Genomic DNA, 17486 nt, shown 5'->3' on the forward strand with positions numbered 1-17486 from the left:
CATGAAAAAGGATAACCAATTCAATCTTGCAAGCTACATCTTTTTACTATTTAGCATCTCTTCTTTGTTTGGTACCCGAAAAAGAACCTAAAGTTTCCCAAAAAAGAAGGCAATCTCTGTCCTAGCCAACTACCCCATATCTTATGTAATAATGATTTGCAAAGTTGGTCAGACATGCTCTAAAATAATTAAAAAAAACCTCCTTAATCACCCATCAATCTCTTAAAATTAAGATTTATGAAGACATGAACTCTCTTTTAAACAATGTTTATTTAAATTATCCAAGTTCTCATTAATTAATTTACTTGCTAGTAAGTCCTTCTTATTGTTATTATTACTATTACTACTAGCACGGACAAGGCTAAATAAATATCAAAATTATGAGCCATATCTCAATTAAATTTATCTTGAAGAACTTGGATTTCCAAAGATTAAAAACTTAGCAATTGAGTTCTTCCATCCACATTTTCTAATAGATGTCATCAAGAATGCACATTCTATGCAATGAAAGCGATATCATTAAGGATGACTATCGTTGAATAGGTTATCTATCCAAATTTCTTAAATTTTTCTGTGTTTTGAAGATGCAAAATTCCACTAATGGAAGGCAGAAACTTATTAGTAGTAAATGGTAGTCACATGTTCAAACCTTTGGGAAGTTTAGTGCTCAAACATCATATTGATATTCAGAATTCCTTCTTTGAGTGTCCAGAAAGCAATGCCTATTGTCTATCGAGAAAGGAAAAAGGGGGGAAAGCGACTAGTTTAAAGTCTCTTCATTCTTGCAGCATCTCTTTATTACTATTGAGCATCTCTTCGTTGCTTTGTACCCATGGCAGGTACCAAATTCTTACTTGTACATGTAACTATGGTTTGCAAAAGCTAGTAATGTAAGCTTTGAGTTAAAGGAGATATATCCCAGAATTCACTTCCATTTATTAATTTGTAATGCATCCCATACCTTTTCTTTGCTTGCTGGAACAACAATATGCAGCAACTCCTATTTTATGATACCTTACCCAAAATCTACAGTAGAATTCTTTTCTCATAAGAGTCTTTTCGCTATTCATTTTAAGAGATTTTTTCAAAGATATCCACATTTTCTTTTCCATCTTACAAAACATTTTTTTCAAGGGTTCATCGAGAGAAGTAGTTTCCACTGTTGAGGAAAAGATGACAATGCTTAAAAATTTTCCTGAAGAAGTCTTAAATTTATGGAACAATTGGGAGATTCGAGGAATGGTTTTGCTTAGTCTCTTACTACAAACCATCCTCATCGTATTTGGTCCTCGGCGAAAGACCAATGCCAGAAGCTGGATCAGGATTCTCGTTTGGTCTGCATATCTATCAGCAGACATGGTGGCAACTGTTGCACTGGGTAATCTAGCCAGGAGCCAAGGAGATTTATCAGGTGACGTTTTAGAGAAAGCAAACAATTCCATCCAGGCATTTTGGGCACCTTTTCTACTCCTGCACCTTGGTGGCCCCGACACAATCACTGCATACTCGATTGAAGATAACGAGTTGTGGTTAAGGCACTTACTTGGTCTTGTAGTCCAGGTCGGAGTGGCCTTTTATGTCTTCTCCAGGTCTCGGGGTAGCGGCATCCTCACATTCATAGCGATCCCAATGTTCATTGTTGGCATTGCAAAGTATGCAGAGAGGTCTTGGGTGCTCTGGTCTTCATGCTCCAAGAGTTTGAAAAAATCTTCTCTCTTAGATTTTTGGCGTTCATATCGTCATTCGAGAATATCAGAAACTCCTCCACAAGTCCTCCAGGAAAATTATCTTCTTCAAGCTTATGTTTTTTCTTACATATCCAAGTTTATGATGCAGGATCTTGCCCCTGGCATTTGTGAACTAATAAGCAGCCGGGAGGTGATTTCCAAAAATACAGCAGACGGTGCCTTCAAGGTGGTAGAGGTTGAGCTTGGATTAATATATGATATGCTTTATACTAAAGCGCCTCTGATTTACTCCCGTGCCGGAATCATTCTTCGTTGTATCAGCTCTCTGCTCTCTGTTACTGTGTTTATTACCTTCCAGGTCAAGATTGACAAGCATGCCTACTCAACGACCGACATTACAATTACGTATTTATTGTTTGTGGCCGCTGTTTTTCTCGAGTTTTATGCTTTTTTATGCCTTGTTTTGTCTGACTGGACAATGATTTGGTTGATTGATAAAGGAGGGAACGGCCTGACTATTGTAACTTATTCTCTGATAAGGAAGTTAACTAGAAGCGAGAGGTGGTCGAGATCCATATCACAGTATAACCTGATAAGCTCTTCCATTGAAAGCGAGCCACCTAAATGCTTGGGATTGCTGGGAATCGATGAAATGATGAGGCAGATGCATGTGAATCGGAAAGATTTGAATGTTGGCCTACAAGGTCTTATTTTCGAACATCTTCGAGTGAAAGCTCAGAAGATTAAGGAAGATTTTAATTTCTGTGATAAGAATCTCAGAAGTAAAATAATAGGTCAGAGGGGAGATGGTGTGCTAGAAAGAGAGGGACTGTTACGGGACTACAAGTGGTGCACGACTGAAGTAGAATTCAGTCGGAGCATTCTTGTCTGGCATCTCGCAACAGAGTTTTGTTATTGTGATGATATGAAAGAAGCAGATGCTTATCTGAATAAAGATGGAAGTAACGTCTCCACAAAATATGAAAGAAGCAGATGCCTATCTGAATACATGATGTATCTTTTGGTGATAAGACCAAATATGCTCTCTAAAGGATTCGATGATGAGGGATATCTAGCAACCTTGCAAGACTTGCGGGGTCTAAAATATCCTCGTTCTAAGGAATATCAACGTACCTTGCGAGAATTGTGGGGTCGAGATCGTGGTCGTGATGATGAGGAATATCAACGTACTATCTTGCAAGAAATGTGGGGTGTAAAAGATCGTAGTCGTGATGATGGGGAATATCAACGTACCTTGCGAGAATTGGAGGGTCTAAAAGATCGTGGTCCTGATGATGAGGAATATCAACGTACCTCGCGCAAAAGCAGTGAATTAGTGTTTCAAGGTCTTTGGAAAACAGAAAAGTCAGTGTTACGTGGTGGGGAAAAGCTCGCCAGGCAATTGCTTTTATTGGGACCTGAGAAGCGATGGGAGATTATAAATGAAGTTTGGATAGAAATGGTTGCGTATGCGGCAGCTCATTGTCCATGGAAAGAACATACTCAACAACTGAGAAGAGGTGGAGAGTTACTCACTCATGTCTCCTTTCTCATGCTACATCTTGGCTTGAGCGAACAGTACGAATTTAATGCATCAGACTCTTTTTCTGAATTGAAAGGGGTAAGTATACCAAAAATCCTTCTCAAGTACGTAGATAGATACTGCATTTTTTTAGACGTCAAAATAAAATAACAGATTATTTCAATTTATATATGTTTGTTTAATTCATTATTTTGGAAATTCCATTTGAATGTTTTCATTTTGTTTTCTTTATTTTATTAATAAAGTGATTTAATTGGATGTCATTTAATTTAAAACGGTTGGATGATGGTTAATAAGAGGTTATACTAATTCTATGTTTTCGGCCAAACTCTACTTGTTATATGCTTGCTAAATACCATGTGTTATTCTGTAATTACACCAAAGTGTTCTTATGATATTCATTACAGCTCAAATATTCATTCTTAATATTGATGCCTTTGTGTCTAGGAAGAATTTGGAATAAATGATTAATATTATATATTTGCTCTTCTTAACTGATGATTACTTGAATTTCTGTCAATAAATTGAATGACGTTTCACCGCAATCTTCAACAAAGACAAAGGAGGAGGAGGAAGAATATGCCCATGCCAGAGAAAAATATTTGAAAGGTATTGCAGACATGGACGGGTTCAGTGTCGATAAGGTATGTTCCACTTCCATCCCAGTACTTTAAAACCTTCCAATTTACCCTACATTTTTTAAAATAGTTTCCATTTTTTTCTTTTTAATTTTAAATAACTATCAAAACTTTCAATTTTCCTTATATTTCTCTTTTACTTCCTCTCATATTCCCATATATGCTATTATAAGTCATAAAAACACTTGAAAACATTCCCAAAAAAGAAAAATTCTAAAACCAATTTTAAACAACAAGCTTTTTAACGATTAGGGTGACATTGGTAATTTTAAAACTAGAGCATAATATTGAAAAAGTTTAAGCTATAGGAGTATAAGCATAACATTAATTAATCTATAGATACAAAAATAAAATTCACCAAATAATATTTTTGTATATCATATATGTTATTCAATACGTTCATTAGAGACACTGTGCTTGCGGATGACAATAAATTACCATCGAATCTAATTTTTAGTTTTCCAAACTTATCTTTATTGGATAAAGATTTATACGATTCTGAATGATCAAACCTTACATATCATTAAGATTATAGATCTAAGGATGATCAAAATTAGAAATCAAAACATTGATGGTCAAACCTTAAATATCATCAAATATTGAATTGAAGGTCATAATTAAAAAGAAAAATCAAATTCACAAAAGAATAAAAAATAAAAGAATATCAATTTCAATTAAAAGAATGAATACGAAATCCAATACAAAAAATCAAGTATAAAGGGATGAAATAAAAAAAATTTAACTCAATAAATTATCTTAAGACCAAATACATTGCAATTAAAAGAATGATAACCAAATCTTATATAAAAATAAAGTGTCAATGGATAAAATTAAAAAATAAATTTGCTCAATAAATATTTCAAGATCAAATACATTGCAATAAAAAAAATGGGAACCTAATTTAACTTAACAAACAAATAGCCATACTTTCTTCTTCTTTTTATTTTTGCAATGGTTAGCATGGTTTTCTAGGAGGAGAGAGAAGAGAGGGAGGGAGGGAAAAACTCACGGCGGTGCTCCTCCGCGTCACAGCCACCAACACACGCCTCACTAACATGATGGGGATGATATGGTGCATCGAACACATTCCTGAAAAGCGGGATTTGGTGCAATTTGGGCGTTACATGCACCTCCTAAAAAGTGTCAACGGTGCTTGCTTGCTAGCTCGTCTGAAGCATACACCAACCACCTCTAAATTTAAATAATAATTTATGCATATTAAAATACTCAAACACCCTTGACTCCACTTAAGAAATACAACAAAACCATGTCAAAAAGATAAAAAGACAAAAACACCCTCACTATCATTTTTTTTTCAAAATCATAGGGTTACGTTGCAATTTTACTGTTTAAAAAAATAATAAAAAAAGACTGAGAAGCCCCTCTACCAATGTTATAGGATATGAATGTAAACACATTATTTTTGTTTTGCAGAAGACAAAAGAGCCTCTTTTCCGAAGCATATTTTTTCTTGCTTTCAAGTGCAAATCAGTTATGACTCCATAGCAAAAAAAATATAAATTTTATAATGATTAATGCATCCCTTAGGAAAGATAATTGCACCTCTGATTACAATTACAAGCATAACCATTTTTTTAATAAAGGTAAAAGAGTAAAAACATTGTGTCTAGAAGCACAATGAATCACTGGAATCTTTTTAGTATTTTTTTTTTGTAATATTATTCTACGAGGTGTTCTCCCTTTTTTTTCAAAGGAAAGGACAAATTTAAGACTGGTCAATTTTCCATGCTTTATACTTTGCCAGTCTTTCTCTTCCGCTAAATTCATTCACGTTGTGTTGTTTTATTTTCAGAAATACCTTACGCACATTTTCTTTATCTAGTGTTGCATAAGTTTTTACACCCCCACATTCTTTTATTTAAACCTTGTTTATTTTTACATTTTAAAAGTATTTAAATTTTTTTTTTTGAAGGAATTGATAGAACTTAAAACGAAGATAGCAGATAGAAAGCGAGAGCTTGAGCTTGAGCTTGAGCTCGAAAGGAAGACAGCACATAGAATTTTTTCTATGTTTTGAAGATGCAAAATTCCACTAGTGCAAGGCAGAAACTTATTAGTAGTAAATGGCAGTCACATGTTCAAACCTTTGGGAAGTTTAGTGCTTAAAACATCATATTGAGATTCAGAATTCCTTCTTTGAGTGTCCATAAAGCAATGATCTATTGTCTATAAAGAAAAGAGAAGGGGGAAAAAGCGACTAGCTTAAAGTCTTTTCTTCTTGCAGCATCTCTTTATTATTATTTAGCATCTCTTCGTTGCTTTGTACCATGATAGGTACCAAATTCTTACGTGTACATGTAACTATGGTTTGCAAAAGCGGGTAACGCAAGACTAACTTAGGTTATTTATTTACTACTATTTGTTTTTGTTTTGAATTCTTTTCTTAATTAAATTTATTTTTTATTTTCACCCTTCATCATTTATTTTTTTATGTCAAATATGTTCCTTTGTTTTGCTTTGGTAAATTTGTTAGATTTAAATATATTTTTCCGATTTCATCTTTTAACATTAAATTGATTGGAAAATGAGTTTTTTGGTTGACTCTGGATCTAGAATTTCACGGATTACAAATTTAAAAGACGAAGTTAGGTTTAAGAAATTTGCCTAATGATATGTGACTCAATTTTATTTTGTTTTTTTTAAAACATTGAAATCACCTAAATATATTTTAAAAACTGCCATAAGAATGTACGTAGGGAGCATGCACAAGGAAAACCTTTGCAAGCCTTTCTGGGTAATATTCCTGCACTCGAGAAATTTCAGACAGGCTATTAAAATACCATTATAATCAGCTATAGAAAAATGGAGCGTAGTCGAGCTCAATACCTGCAAAATGGATAAACTTGCAAAGGTATCCATGGATATCGCTGTTTGCATATCCCCAACCCTCAAGGTCTCCAATGACAACAAATTTCTCTTGTCCTGCTGGTGGCATCCTGATACGTCGTCAATGTCGAATATATATCAAAATATGTTACAGCCAAGGTGCTGCACCTTGAACATATTTTGTCAAAACCATAGACTACAAAACCTATACGCGCAAGCAATAACGAAACTGTCTCAGTTGAAAGATAAATTAAGACAAAAAAAAATCATAGGATCTGTTGCAAGTTGCCAGATGATTAAAGGCTTGGATGGTAACTGTACATACGCTTGAATTCTTCTAGACCTCCTTTGCTTTGAACATGCCTAGCTCCAAGGATAACTGTTACAGGTCGTCCTTTTCTAGCTATCTGATCCTTGCAGAAACATCTTGTTCTGTGCAACTTCATTTGGCGTCTCCAACGGAGAAACTGAACCATTTGGAACAAATTCCCTTCTCCATTTCAGGTACCTGAGGAGCATGGAAGAAGCCTTTCCTGTATCTAAATCACGAGCACGCAAAAATCTTCTAATCGTCAGGTCATCTACTTCCTGCACCTCGATTTTAAATAAGAAATTCCAAGATCATTGTCAATTGAATAAAGAGATCAACTCTGAGAAAAATCAAACATATTATATATATACTACGTTACCGCCACCTGTCACAGGTTATAATGGCAGTAACAGGGAGTTCGATAAATATTACAAGAACAAATTAAAGCAACGTTCACAAAACACTGCAGCTTCCAGTACTGTTATCACCACCAAGAATGGTGAATGTCTGCAGAGCTCAAAAAAAGTGAGACAATAACTTAATTTGAGTAAGCTTTGCTTGAAAAATATACAGGATGGTCAAGGGCGGAGCCAGGAATTTTTTCTATCCTGGGCTATTAAATAAATATATAAATATTTTTTAATATTAATTATTAATTTATATATATGAATTTTTAAAGTTAATAGTAAAATCTTAATTCAAATACACTACCTAAAATATTAAAAAATAAATTTGAAAGTATATAAAATTAAAGCGAATGTATAAATAAACTCACTATTAAAGTTACATCCTTCGATGTTTTGTAAAATATAATTCATTTATAATCAAATCTGAATCGATATTGTAACAACCCCTCAACCGGGATAAAATAGCAATTTCATGCTAAATGAAAAACAAAATAATTAAATTCGATTACTTTGATTCGAAGTGCAGTAAAATTCGGACTACGAAGGAGATTTTTGATAGTTTCCAACGCAGCAATGTTTGTATTTGGAACTGGATGCTCAATGGTTTAGCAGTTCATGAGCTTGCTAGAGATACAACAAGTCTTCACGAAGATGGCGGTAGAAAATGTTTTGCCTGATTCTATAACCTTTCTTGGAGTTTTAACAGCGTGTAGCCATTGTCGCTCGGTCACAGAAGGTCAAAAATACTTTGATTTAATGAGAAGTCGATGCTCAATTAGGCCGCATTATGGATCCATGGTCGATCTTCTGGGTCAAGCTGGGCTTGTAGAAGATAATTACAAAGCCCAGTTATACCTAGCTTGCCACGTTGGGCAGTGGCCCTAGCAAGAGAAATTGATGGGGCAAAGAATCATTACAAGGATATAAACAAAAGAAAGAAAATGGAAAATACTCCAATAATAACAAGCCCCGTGGCCAAACAAGCAAAGAAAAAATTAATTAATAAATTTCATTAAGATAAGCATGGAACATGTGGCGTGTGTATCTAAAAACCAATCTAAATAAATGCCAGGCTTTGTCAGTGACAAATCATGATTATCGAAGGAAGATGTATTCGGACTTGAGAAAGGTAGAGATAATGGTAAGATATTGAGAATATTACGATGCTAAAATGGAAATAAAAGATGCAAGATTTCTTTATATTATATCATTTTAAATAATATTTCAGATAAAACTCTTTATATTTTATATTATGATTAATTAGGTTGTATTATTTACAATAAAATTTTGAATATTAAAGTAAGTAATTATAAATTATTATCCATAATAATATTTTGGATATTAATCATTTTAGGTTTTTTTAATCTTTATATTACAAGTGAATATTGTGTTTTTCTTTTCAAAAATAAATTTTAATATTTTTGAAATATAAATCAAAATTATTTAGAATTTTACAAATTTGTTGTAAAACCCATACAATATCTTTTTTAAAACATGCAAAAACACATCCACCCACCCTTCCTTCACTAATTACCCACCCACACACCAAAAAATTACACATGTTTACAAACCATTAAAAATTTAAATTTTAATAATAATTTAAACACACATTAAACATCTAAAATTTATAAAATAGTCTCTCCTAAGGTTGAAAATAGATTACAAAAGTTGCTAGAAACTCAAGAACCACACTAGAAAATTCTAAAATTGCAAGTGGTGGCGCATAGGTTGATGCACCCCTATAGGTGAAACAAAGAAACATGTGAATTTAGCATAAAACTTAATAAATCTGGTGATGAGATGGACTTTCCATCAAACCACACTGCACATAAAACTTAATAAAAAAACCTTGAAAAAAAAAACTTAAAAAATATTCTGTGTTCTTGAAGCCAATTTGCTTGGCCTTCCCTTGATGGACAACTTCATTATAGCATATAATTATCCTGTGCCAAGTTTTAAACCTCAACTAATTTAGTCTGAAAACTGTTCTGTATTCTGTTTCAAGTGATATGGGGATTCACTAATATCACTCTTGCTTTGTAACATAGTATAAATTCTTAAGCTAAAAACAAATCTTAACGTCCAATAAATCTCTTTTTAAGAAAAATCTTTTAAAAAAAAATTCAAACCTCACAAAATTCCTATGAAGAAACTAAAACAAATTACCAAAAGAAATCCTGTTCAAAAAAAAAAAGGAGAGAGAGAAAGAGAAATAAGCGTTATGGTTAATTTTAAACTAAACAATTGCTATCTAAAAATATATTACCACGCCAACATATCAGAAGCTGTAGGCATTTACCATATAATTGATCAGAAGTTGGAAAATGACTAATATTGGGTCACAGCTCAAATACAAAGTTTTTTTTATTTATTTACGTGGATGTTCGGGCCAACTTGCGCGTACCACGACTAATTTCACGGCCTACTGAACATCCTATAAACCCAGTAAGCATGTAAAGCACATCGAGAATGACAAAAATGCACAATAAAATTTAAATCCTGGTGTAGAGAAAGGAATGAAGCCTCACCAAGACCTCAAATGCGAAGACAAAGTTTTTTAATCTTTCAAGAGGAGATTTGATAATGTACTTGCCGAACTATAAAAGAAGGCGAAATCCCTTCTTTTATTGGCTGTCTAGCTGTTAACTAATGCACTGTTGGTTTTTGTACCTTTGTCCAGCATTCCATGTTATTGCTGCAGCAATAATCATGAATTTGTTTTTTATCCATATATAATTTTCATGTACAGTCATGTATTACTACGAGTAGGATGATAAAAATTGGTGAATTATTAAAAAGAAAATTAATATTATTATCAAAAATATTAAAAAATATTTTAATCGAATAATTCTGTGTTCTTGAAGCCAATTTGCTTGGCCTTCCCTTGATGGACAACTTCATTGTAGCGTATAATTATCCTGTGCCAAGTTTTAAATCTCAACTAATTTAGTATGGAAACTGTTCTGTGTTCTGTTTCAAGTGATTTGGGGTTTCACTAATATTACTCTTGCTTTGTAACATAGTATAAATTCTTAAGCTAAAAACAAATCTTAACGTCCAATAAATCTCTTTTTAAGAAAAATCTTTCAAAAAAATTCAAACCTCACAAAATTTCTCTGAAGAAACTAAAACAAATTACCAAAAGAAATCCTGTCCAAAAAAAAAAAAAGCAAAGAGAGAAAGGAAAGAAGCGTCATGGTTAATTTTAAACTAAACAATTGCTATCTAAAAATATATTACAACGCCAACATATCAGAAGCTGTAGGCATTTACAATATAATTGATCAGAAGTTGGAAAATGACTAATATCGGGTCACAACTCGAATACAAAGTTTTTTTTTATTTATGTTGGTGTCCGTGTCAGCTTGCGTGTACCACGACTAATCCCACGGCCCACTGAACATCCTGCAAACCCAGTGAGCATGTAAGGCACCGCGGGGGTGACAGCCGTGCATAATGAAATTTGAACCCTAATGCAGAGGAAGGAAACAAACCCCTACTACCACTAGGCCAAAACCTCATCTGCGAATACAAAGTTTTTTAATCTTTCAAGTGGAGATTTGATAATGTACTTACCGAACTATAAAAGAAGGCGAAATCCCTTCTTTTATTGGCTGCCTAGCTGTTAACTAATGCACTGTTGGTTTTTGTACCTTTGTCCAGCATTCCATGTTATTGCTGCAGCAACAATCATGAAATTTTTTTTATCCATATATAATTTTCATGCACAGTCATGTATTACTACGAGTAGGATGATAAAAATTGGTGAATTATTAAAAAGAAAAATGATATTATTATCAAAAATATTAAAAAATATTTTAATCTAATAATTTAAACTATTAAATAAAATTTTAAAACTAATTTTATATTACTCTTTTACATTTTAAAAATTTAGAAATTCAGTGTTCGGGCATCGTACTGCCAGAAATTCAGCCAGAAGGTACTCCTTGCCTCAATAATATTCCACTTTTCCTTCTTCCAGGTGTTCGAAAAAAATAAGAAAGAAAACTCTTAAAAAAGAAAACTTCTTTCGGGAGTTCCATATTCAAGCATCTCACTGCAAGAAATTCAACTAGAAGATACAGCTTACCTCAATCATGTCGCACATGTACGACGGTGCGGCGATCGTCCACCCCCAACCCTTCATGAGGGTGTGGTATGTTGTCTATTTGGCATGGAAAATATGGTGAGACAAGGAGTTCTTTGTCTCTAAGCTAAAAAATGGACAGGGAGTCGCCACCTAGTATTCTGGTTACTAGAAACCTTAACTGGTCTTTAGAGATCGGGTACGGAGACTGGTTGCGTAAAGGGAAGGTATTAGCACCCCAACTACGCCCTACCTAAGGTAAGCTGCATTGTTTTAATGTCTGATAAAATCAAAGGTCGTGTTGTGGTTTTTTATTGTTCGGAATACGCATTACATGTAATGTCATACCCCAGGTTCTATTATAAAAAAAAAAAGAATTAAATATTCGGAATATGCATTACGTGTAAAGTCATACCCCGGATACTAAGAGACAAACAAAATAAAATTTTTGTTGTTTTTGAAATATTGGCCAATATTCTCTTGACTTTAATAAACTGGTTATTAAAGCCAAAATGCATGCTAAAACATTTTTTTTTGGTGTATGAAAAAATACAATATGATTTTAGCTTTGAGACACTTGGCCGTATGCACAAAAACATTTTTTTCTCTTTTTTATAATTTTTTTGTATTTTGTGGAAGTTTTTTTTTGACGAAAACCGGGTATTTGAAAATTAGATTTTTGTATTTTTAACAACATAAAAAAAATACCACCAAATATTAATCAAAATGACATGAAAATTACGCGGAAAAATTATAAAATGCTGAAACAAATATTTTTTATTTTTTCTTTGAAATGGGCCGGATCAGGCCCAAATATATGTGTGTACAGTAACCAGAGAATTAATCTGCGGGTTACTGTGCACATGCACAGTAACCGTGAATTAATTAGCGAGTTACTGTGCACAGCACAGTAACTCGCTAATTAATCTTCATCTGCTGCAGAACGTAAACGTTCTGCATGCAGATGAAGCTGAACCAACAAAAAACGACGGGAAAGGCTACTTGGAGCAGTGGTGATGTTGGCAGCAACTGATGTGGCAGGGGTGGCGGCGACGGAACTGGCTGTTCGCGGTGGCCGGCGGTGCTGTTTTCCTCTCTCTCTCTCCTCTGTTTTACTCTCTTATCTGCTTCTTCTTCTTCTTCGCTCTCTCTCCCTTCTCTTCTGCTTTCTTCTCTCTGTCTCTCCCTTCTCTTCTCTTCCCCCCCTCCGCCCCTTTCTTCTGTTGTTCCTCCTCTATTTATAGAGCCCGTGAGCATTTTTTTTTTCATTGTGGAGCCAAGGAACGGTTCATGCGGCGGCTGGTCGGGCGCGGCTGTCCAGGCGTGCCTCCCTCGGTTTCGGCGGTGCGGTAGGTGGTCGGCCAATGTCTTCGGTCGTGGGCTCGGTCAGTGGGCTTGAGGGACCGGCGTCATTAAATATGCATTCTTTTTCTTTCTTTCCTGCTGTATGCTCGGTGGGGAAGGAAGGGGAACAGTGCCGTTCAAAACGGCACTGTTTTCAGCTTTCTTTGTTTTGTTTTGTTTTTTTTTTTTTTTTGTATTTATTATTTTTTATGGGGACCCAAAAATGGGTTACAACAAATCATATTCACTTTTTCTTATTTCAAATGTTCAAACAAAGAAAAAAAACTCTGCTATTAAAAAAAAAAGGATAGCCAATTCAATCTTGCAAAAGTGTATCTTTTTACTATTTAGCATCTCTTCTTTACTTAGTATCGCAGTTAGTGCACCCTAAAGTTTTCAAAACAATAAAAAAAGACAATATCTTATGTAATAATGATTTGCGAAGTTGATTACATATGCTCTAAAATAAAAAATATAAACCTCTTTAATCACCCGATTAATCTCTTAAAATTAAGATTTATGAAGACGTTAACAATGCTAGCAAAACTCGATTTTAAACACTGTTTATTTAATTTATCCACATCATCATTAATTATAATTATTATTATTATTATTATTATTATTTTGGAATTGTGGAGGCCAACTCATAGGGACAAGGCTAAATAAATATCAAAATTATGAACCGTGTCTCAGTTAAATTTATCTTCAAGAAATTAGATCTTCAAAGGTTAAAAACTTCATAAATGAGTTTTTCCATCCACATTTTCTAATAGATTTCATCAAGAACCACATTCTATGCAATGAAAACGATAACGTTAATGTGAAGGAAACATGATGTTTTTCATTCAAATATTTTCCTAATTTTGGAGATGAAAGGATAATATTTAAAACTTTTTAAAATCATGGATTAAATTGAAAAATAATTTCTTAGAGCATTCAATTGAAACCCACCATATAATTAGGAGTCTAATTTGAGACTTTTTCCTTTTCTTTTCATCGTAGAAGAATTACCACGCTCAAAGTCATAATGATTGAATATTGTAGTGTTATATTGATTAAAGAGTGTCTCTAATCCTTTTATTTTCTCTAATTTATTTTGTAATCTGATGATTAAATTTATAAATCCATTGCATATTTTGTATCACCATGCATGCATTTGTTTTATATATATAAAACTGTTACACTCGAATTTTCGCACTTCTTCCAACAAAAAGTAATCAAATATAATAAAACTAGTCATATTACCAGCTCTGCATATGAGGTGAAAATGAAATTGAAGTTCACGAGTCTCTAATTTTAAATAATTAAATATAGAAATGATTTGCAATGACTACACAATAGAAATGATTAATAGTTTGCATATTGATAATTGATAAAGTTCACGAGTCACATGTTCAAACCTTTGGGAAGTTTAGTGCAATGCCTATTGTCTATCAAGAAAAGAAAAGGGGGGGGGGGAAGCAATTAATTTAAAGTTTATTCATTATTGCAGCATCTCTTTATTACTATTTAGCATCTCTTCGTTGCTTTGTGCCCATGACAGGCACCAAATTCTTACTTGTACATGTAACAATGGTTTGCCAAAGCTGGTAATGCAAGCTTTAAGTTAAAGGAGATATATCCCAGAATTTTCTTCCATATATTATGCTGCCAGAAATTCAGCTAGAAGATACTATTTACCTCAATAATATTCAATTTTTCTTCTTTCAAGTGTCTGAAAAAAGGAAAGAAAACTCTGCCATCAAGAAAAAGGATAGCCAATTTAATCTTGCAAACTGCATCTTTTTACTGTTTAGCATCTCTTCTTTGCTTGGTACCCAAGCCAGTGTACCCTAAAGTTTTCCAAAAAAGAAAGCAATCTCTATCCTTCATGAAATCAAAAGCGAACTAATTTAAATTTTTTTTATTCTTACATCCTTCTCTTATTTGCTTCGTATCCTAGCCGACTACCATATCTTATGTAATAATGATTTGTAAAGTTGGTCACACATGCTCTAAAATAATAAAAAAACCTCCTTAATTACCCTATCAATCTATTAAAATTAAGATGTTATGAAGACATGAACAATGCTATTAAAACTCTTTTTTAAACACTGTTTATTTAAATTATCCACATTGTCATTAATTAATTTACTTGCCAGCAACACTCTCTTCTTCTTCTGTTTCTTATTATTATTACTATTACAATTACTATTGATAGGGACTATGATGAATATCAAAATTATGAGCCATATCTCAATTAAATTTATCTTCAAGAAATTGGATCTCCAAAGGTTAAAAACTTCACAATTGAGCTCTTCCACCCACATTTTCTAATAGATTTAGAATGTGTTTGGTATTGCGGTAGCGGTTGTGGTTGTGGTTTAAAAAAAAGTTGTTTTATAAAAAGTACTTTTAGTTGAGGTTGGTTTGAAAAAATAGGTGTTTGGTTAAAACTGTGGTTGAAATTGAGGTTTTAAAAAAAGTAGTTTTAATGTGTTTGGTTAAGAATGCTTTTGAAATTGAGGTTATAAAATAATTTTAAAAAAATATATATTAATATTGATGGTTTTTAATTTAAATATTATGGATTTAACTATTGCTATTACATCATGAAATAAATGACACTTTATATATAAAAAAATTATTTTAACAAAAAACTATCTACAATTTCATTATGTACAAAATTCATCCAACAAGAACTACAAAATTAGGTAAAATATTATCAAGAATAAAATTAAGATTACATTACGAGTAAATTTAATTCACCTTAAACTAATTAAAAAAAACAAAAAAAAATTGTTGTTCACTGTGAACAATACGAGTGAAATTAATTACCTACATAGAAAAGAAAAAAGAAAGAAAAAAAAAAAGTGTTCTGCGAACAGTGGATGCATTCTCCACTGTTCACTGAAAAGTGGATGCATGCCTTCAGCCCTTCACTGTAATAAATAATAAAACAAAAAATTGTTTAGTGAACAGTGGAACATGATCCACTGTTCACAACAGTAGCATAAGTTTGGACGCACAAAAAGCAGGCAGGAGCTGCTTCTTCTTTTCTCGCGTTTTAAACGCAGCTGCATGTGGGATCCAGTGAACAGTAACACACGTTTTTTAATTACCAAACGGATGGTTGCTTGAAATCGCAGGAAACGTGGAAGCCACCAGGTTACCAAACAGACTCTTTTAATCAAGAATGAACATTCTATGCAATGAAACCATATCATTAATATGAAGTAAACATGATAATTTTCATTAAAATATTTTCCTCACTTTTGGATATGAAAGGGTAAAATTTACAACCTTTTAAACTTGGGGATCACATTGAAAACAAAAATTCTTAGAGCAATCAATTGAAACCCATCATATAATTAGGAGTCTAATTTGAGACGTTTTCCTTTCCTTTTCATCGTAGAAGAATTACCATGCTCAAGGTCATATTGATTGAATATTGTAGTGTTATTAATAAATATTTATAACTCTTATTTTTATTAATTTACTTGTGTAAAATAATGGAAGAAGCTAAACGGGATGAAGAAGAATCAAAACAGCAACAGATATGGAGTTGGGGGGCAGGAACGGAGGGACAGCTAGGCACAGGGAAGCTTGAAGATGAGTATCTCCCTCAACTCCTTCACCTTCCCTTTCTCTCCTCTGCTGAATCCATTTCTACTCTTGCTTGCGGCGGTGCTCATGTTATTGCCTTGACCTCTGGTACCCTCGTTGACTTCTGCATTTTCCCTTTGAATTCTTGTTATCAAATGACAATTAATCAAATTCTTGTTTGTAGGTGGTAGAGTGTTCACATGGGGCAGGGGCACAACTGGTCAGTTGGGTCATGGAGAGATGCTCAACAGCTTACACCCAAAGCCGGTCAGCTCCTTGCAGAGTTATGTCATTACTCAGGTCTCAGCTGGATGGAGCCATTCTGGGTTTGTCTCAGGTTCTTTCTCATTCATGATTATAATCGTTTCTTCCATCTTTGAGGTTCTGGAAAAAAATTAATATCCATTCTCCAGTAGAAAACTCTGTTTTAAGGTTTTTTTGGTGTTTACCAATTCTCAGACACAGGCTTGCTTTTTACTTGCGGGGATGGCTCCTTTGGCCAGCTTGGGCAAGGGGATTACAGGTCGCAGAGTACCCCTGTTAAAGTCGACTACTTCGCTAATAATTTTGTTAATCAGATAGCTTGTGGCATGCGCCATTCACTGGTCTTACTTAATGGTAACTGCTGTGGCAAACCTCTTCCTTCATTGCTAGTAACAATGTTATAATGCAGAGATGCATCTGTGCTGCGAAGTCAATATCGCTTTAACATATGCTTAAATCACTAAGGTTCGTTGTTTTTAAAAGGAGCTTAATTTCATTTGTGATATTGCAATCTGGATTGTACCAGGAAATCAAGTTTATGGTTTTGGTTCTGGAAAGCGTGGTCAACTGGGTATCTCCAAAGATAAAATCAAATCAATTAATCTTCCTCAAGTCACTTGTGGGTTAGAAGATGTCCAAATCGTTAGCATCAGTGCAAATGGAGATCACAGTGCTGCAATAGATAAACAACCAATTACAAAACAATTGTTGATTTAGGCCCATTTGTCAACTTTGCCCTTGCATTAGGTTTCTCATTTTAAGTACGGCACGAC

The 17486-nt window shown here is 33.6% G+C and overlaps 2 protein-coding genes and 1 pseudogene across 2 annotated transcripts; 2 read left to right on the forward strand and 1 right to left on the reverse strand.

Annotated features, from left to right (window-relative positions):
- The first annotated feature begins 1173 nt into the window (after nucleotides 1–1173).
- LOC140954640 (uncharacterized) lies at nucleotides 1174–5074 on the forward strand. Its single transcript, XM_073404975.1, has 3 exons — nucleotides 1174–3309; nucleotides 3789–3875; nucleotides 4829–5074. Exons 1-3 carry the CDS (start codon nucleotides 1174–1176, stop codon nucleotides 5072–5074), a joined length of 2469 nt encoding a protein of 822 aa, XP_073261076.1.
- A 1484-nt stretch (nucleotides 5075–6558) lies between these two features.
- Nucleotides 6559–11532, reverse strand: LOC118036370 (sec14 cytosolic factor-like; annotated as a pseudogene).
- Nucleotides 11533–16350: 4818 nt separating this feature from the next.
- Nucleotides 16351–17445, forward strand: LOC118036373 (ultraviolet-B receptor UVR8). Its single transcript, XM_035042040.2, has 4 exons — nucleotides 16351–16557; nucleotides 16634–16786; nucleotides 16909–17067; nucleotides 17240–17445. The coding sequence occupies exons 1-4, from the start codon at nucleotides 16356–16358 to the stop codon at nucleotides 17428–17430; spliced, it is 705 nt and encodes a 234-aa protein (XP_034897931.2). The 5' UTR covers nucleotides 16351–16355; the 3' UTR covers nucleotides 17431–17445.
- The last annotated feature ends 41 nt before the right edge of the window (nucleotides 17446–17486 follow it).

The sequence above is a fragment of the Populus alba genome, chromosome 15, assembly GCF_005239225.2.
Source record: "Populus alba chromosome 15, ASM523922v2, whole genome shotgun sequence".
NCBI classification, from domain to species: Eukaryota; Viridiplantae; Streptophyta; class Magnoliopsida; order Malpighiales; family Salicaceae; genus Populus; species Populus alba.

Bases quoted from the DNA above. Each gene is read 5' to 3' on its own strand.
- LOC140954640 (XM_073404975.1), top strand. From the start codon at position 1,174: ATGACAATGCTTAAAAATTTTCCTGAAGAAGTCTTAAATTTATGGAAC. The intron at 3,310-3,788 runs GTAAGTATACCA...TCTTCAACAAAG, and splicing joins CTTTTTCTGAATTGAAAGGG to ACAAAGGAGGAGGAGGAAGA. The intron at 3,876-4,828 runs GTATGTTCCACT...TGCAATGGTTAG, and splicing joins ACGGGTTCAGTGTCGATAAG to CATGGTTTTCTAGGAGGAGA.
- LOC118036373 (XM_035042040.2), top strand. From the start codon at position 16,356: ATGGAAGAAGCTAAACGGGATGAAGAAGAATCAAAACAGCAACAGATA. The intron at 16,558-16,633 runs GTACCCTCGTTG...TCTTGTTTGTAG, and splicing joins TGTTATTGCCTTGACCTCTG to GTGGTAGAGTGTTCACATGG. The intron at 16,787-16,908 runs GTTCTTTCTCAT...ACCAATTCTCAG, and splicing joins CCATTCTGGGTTTGTCTCAG to ACACAGGCTTGCTTTTTACT.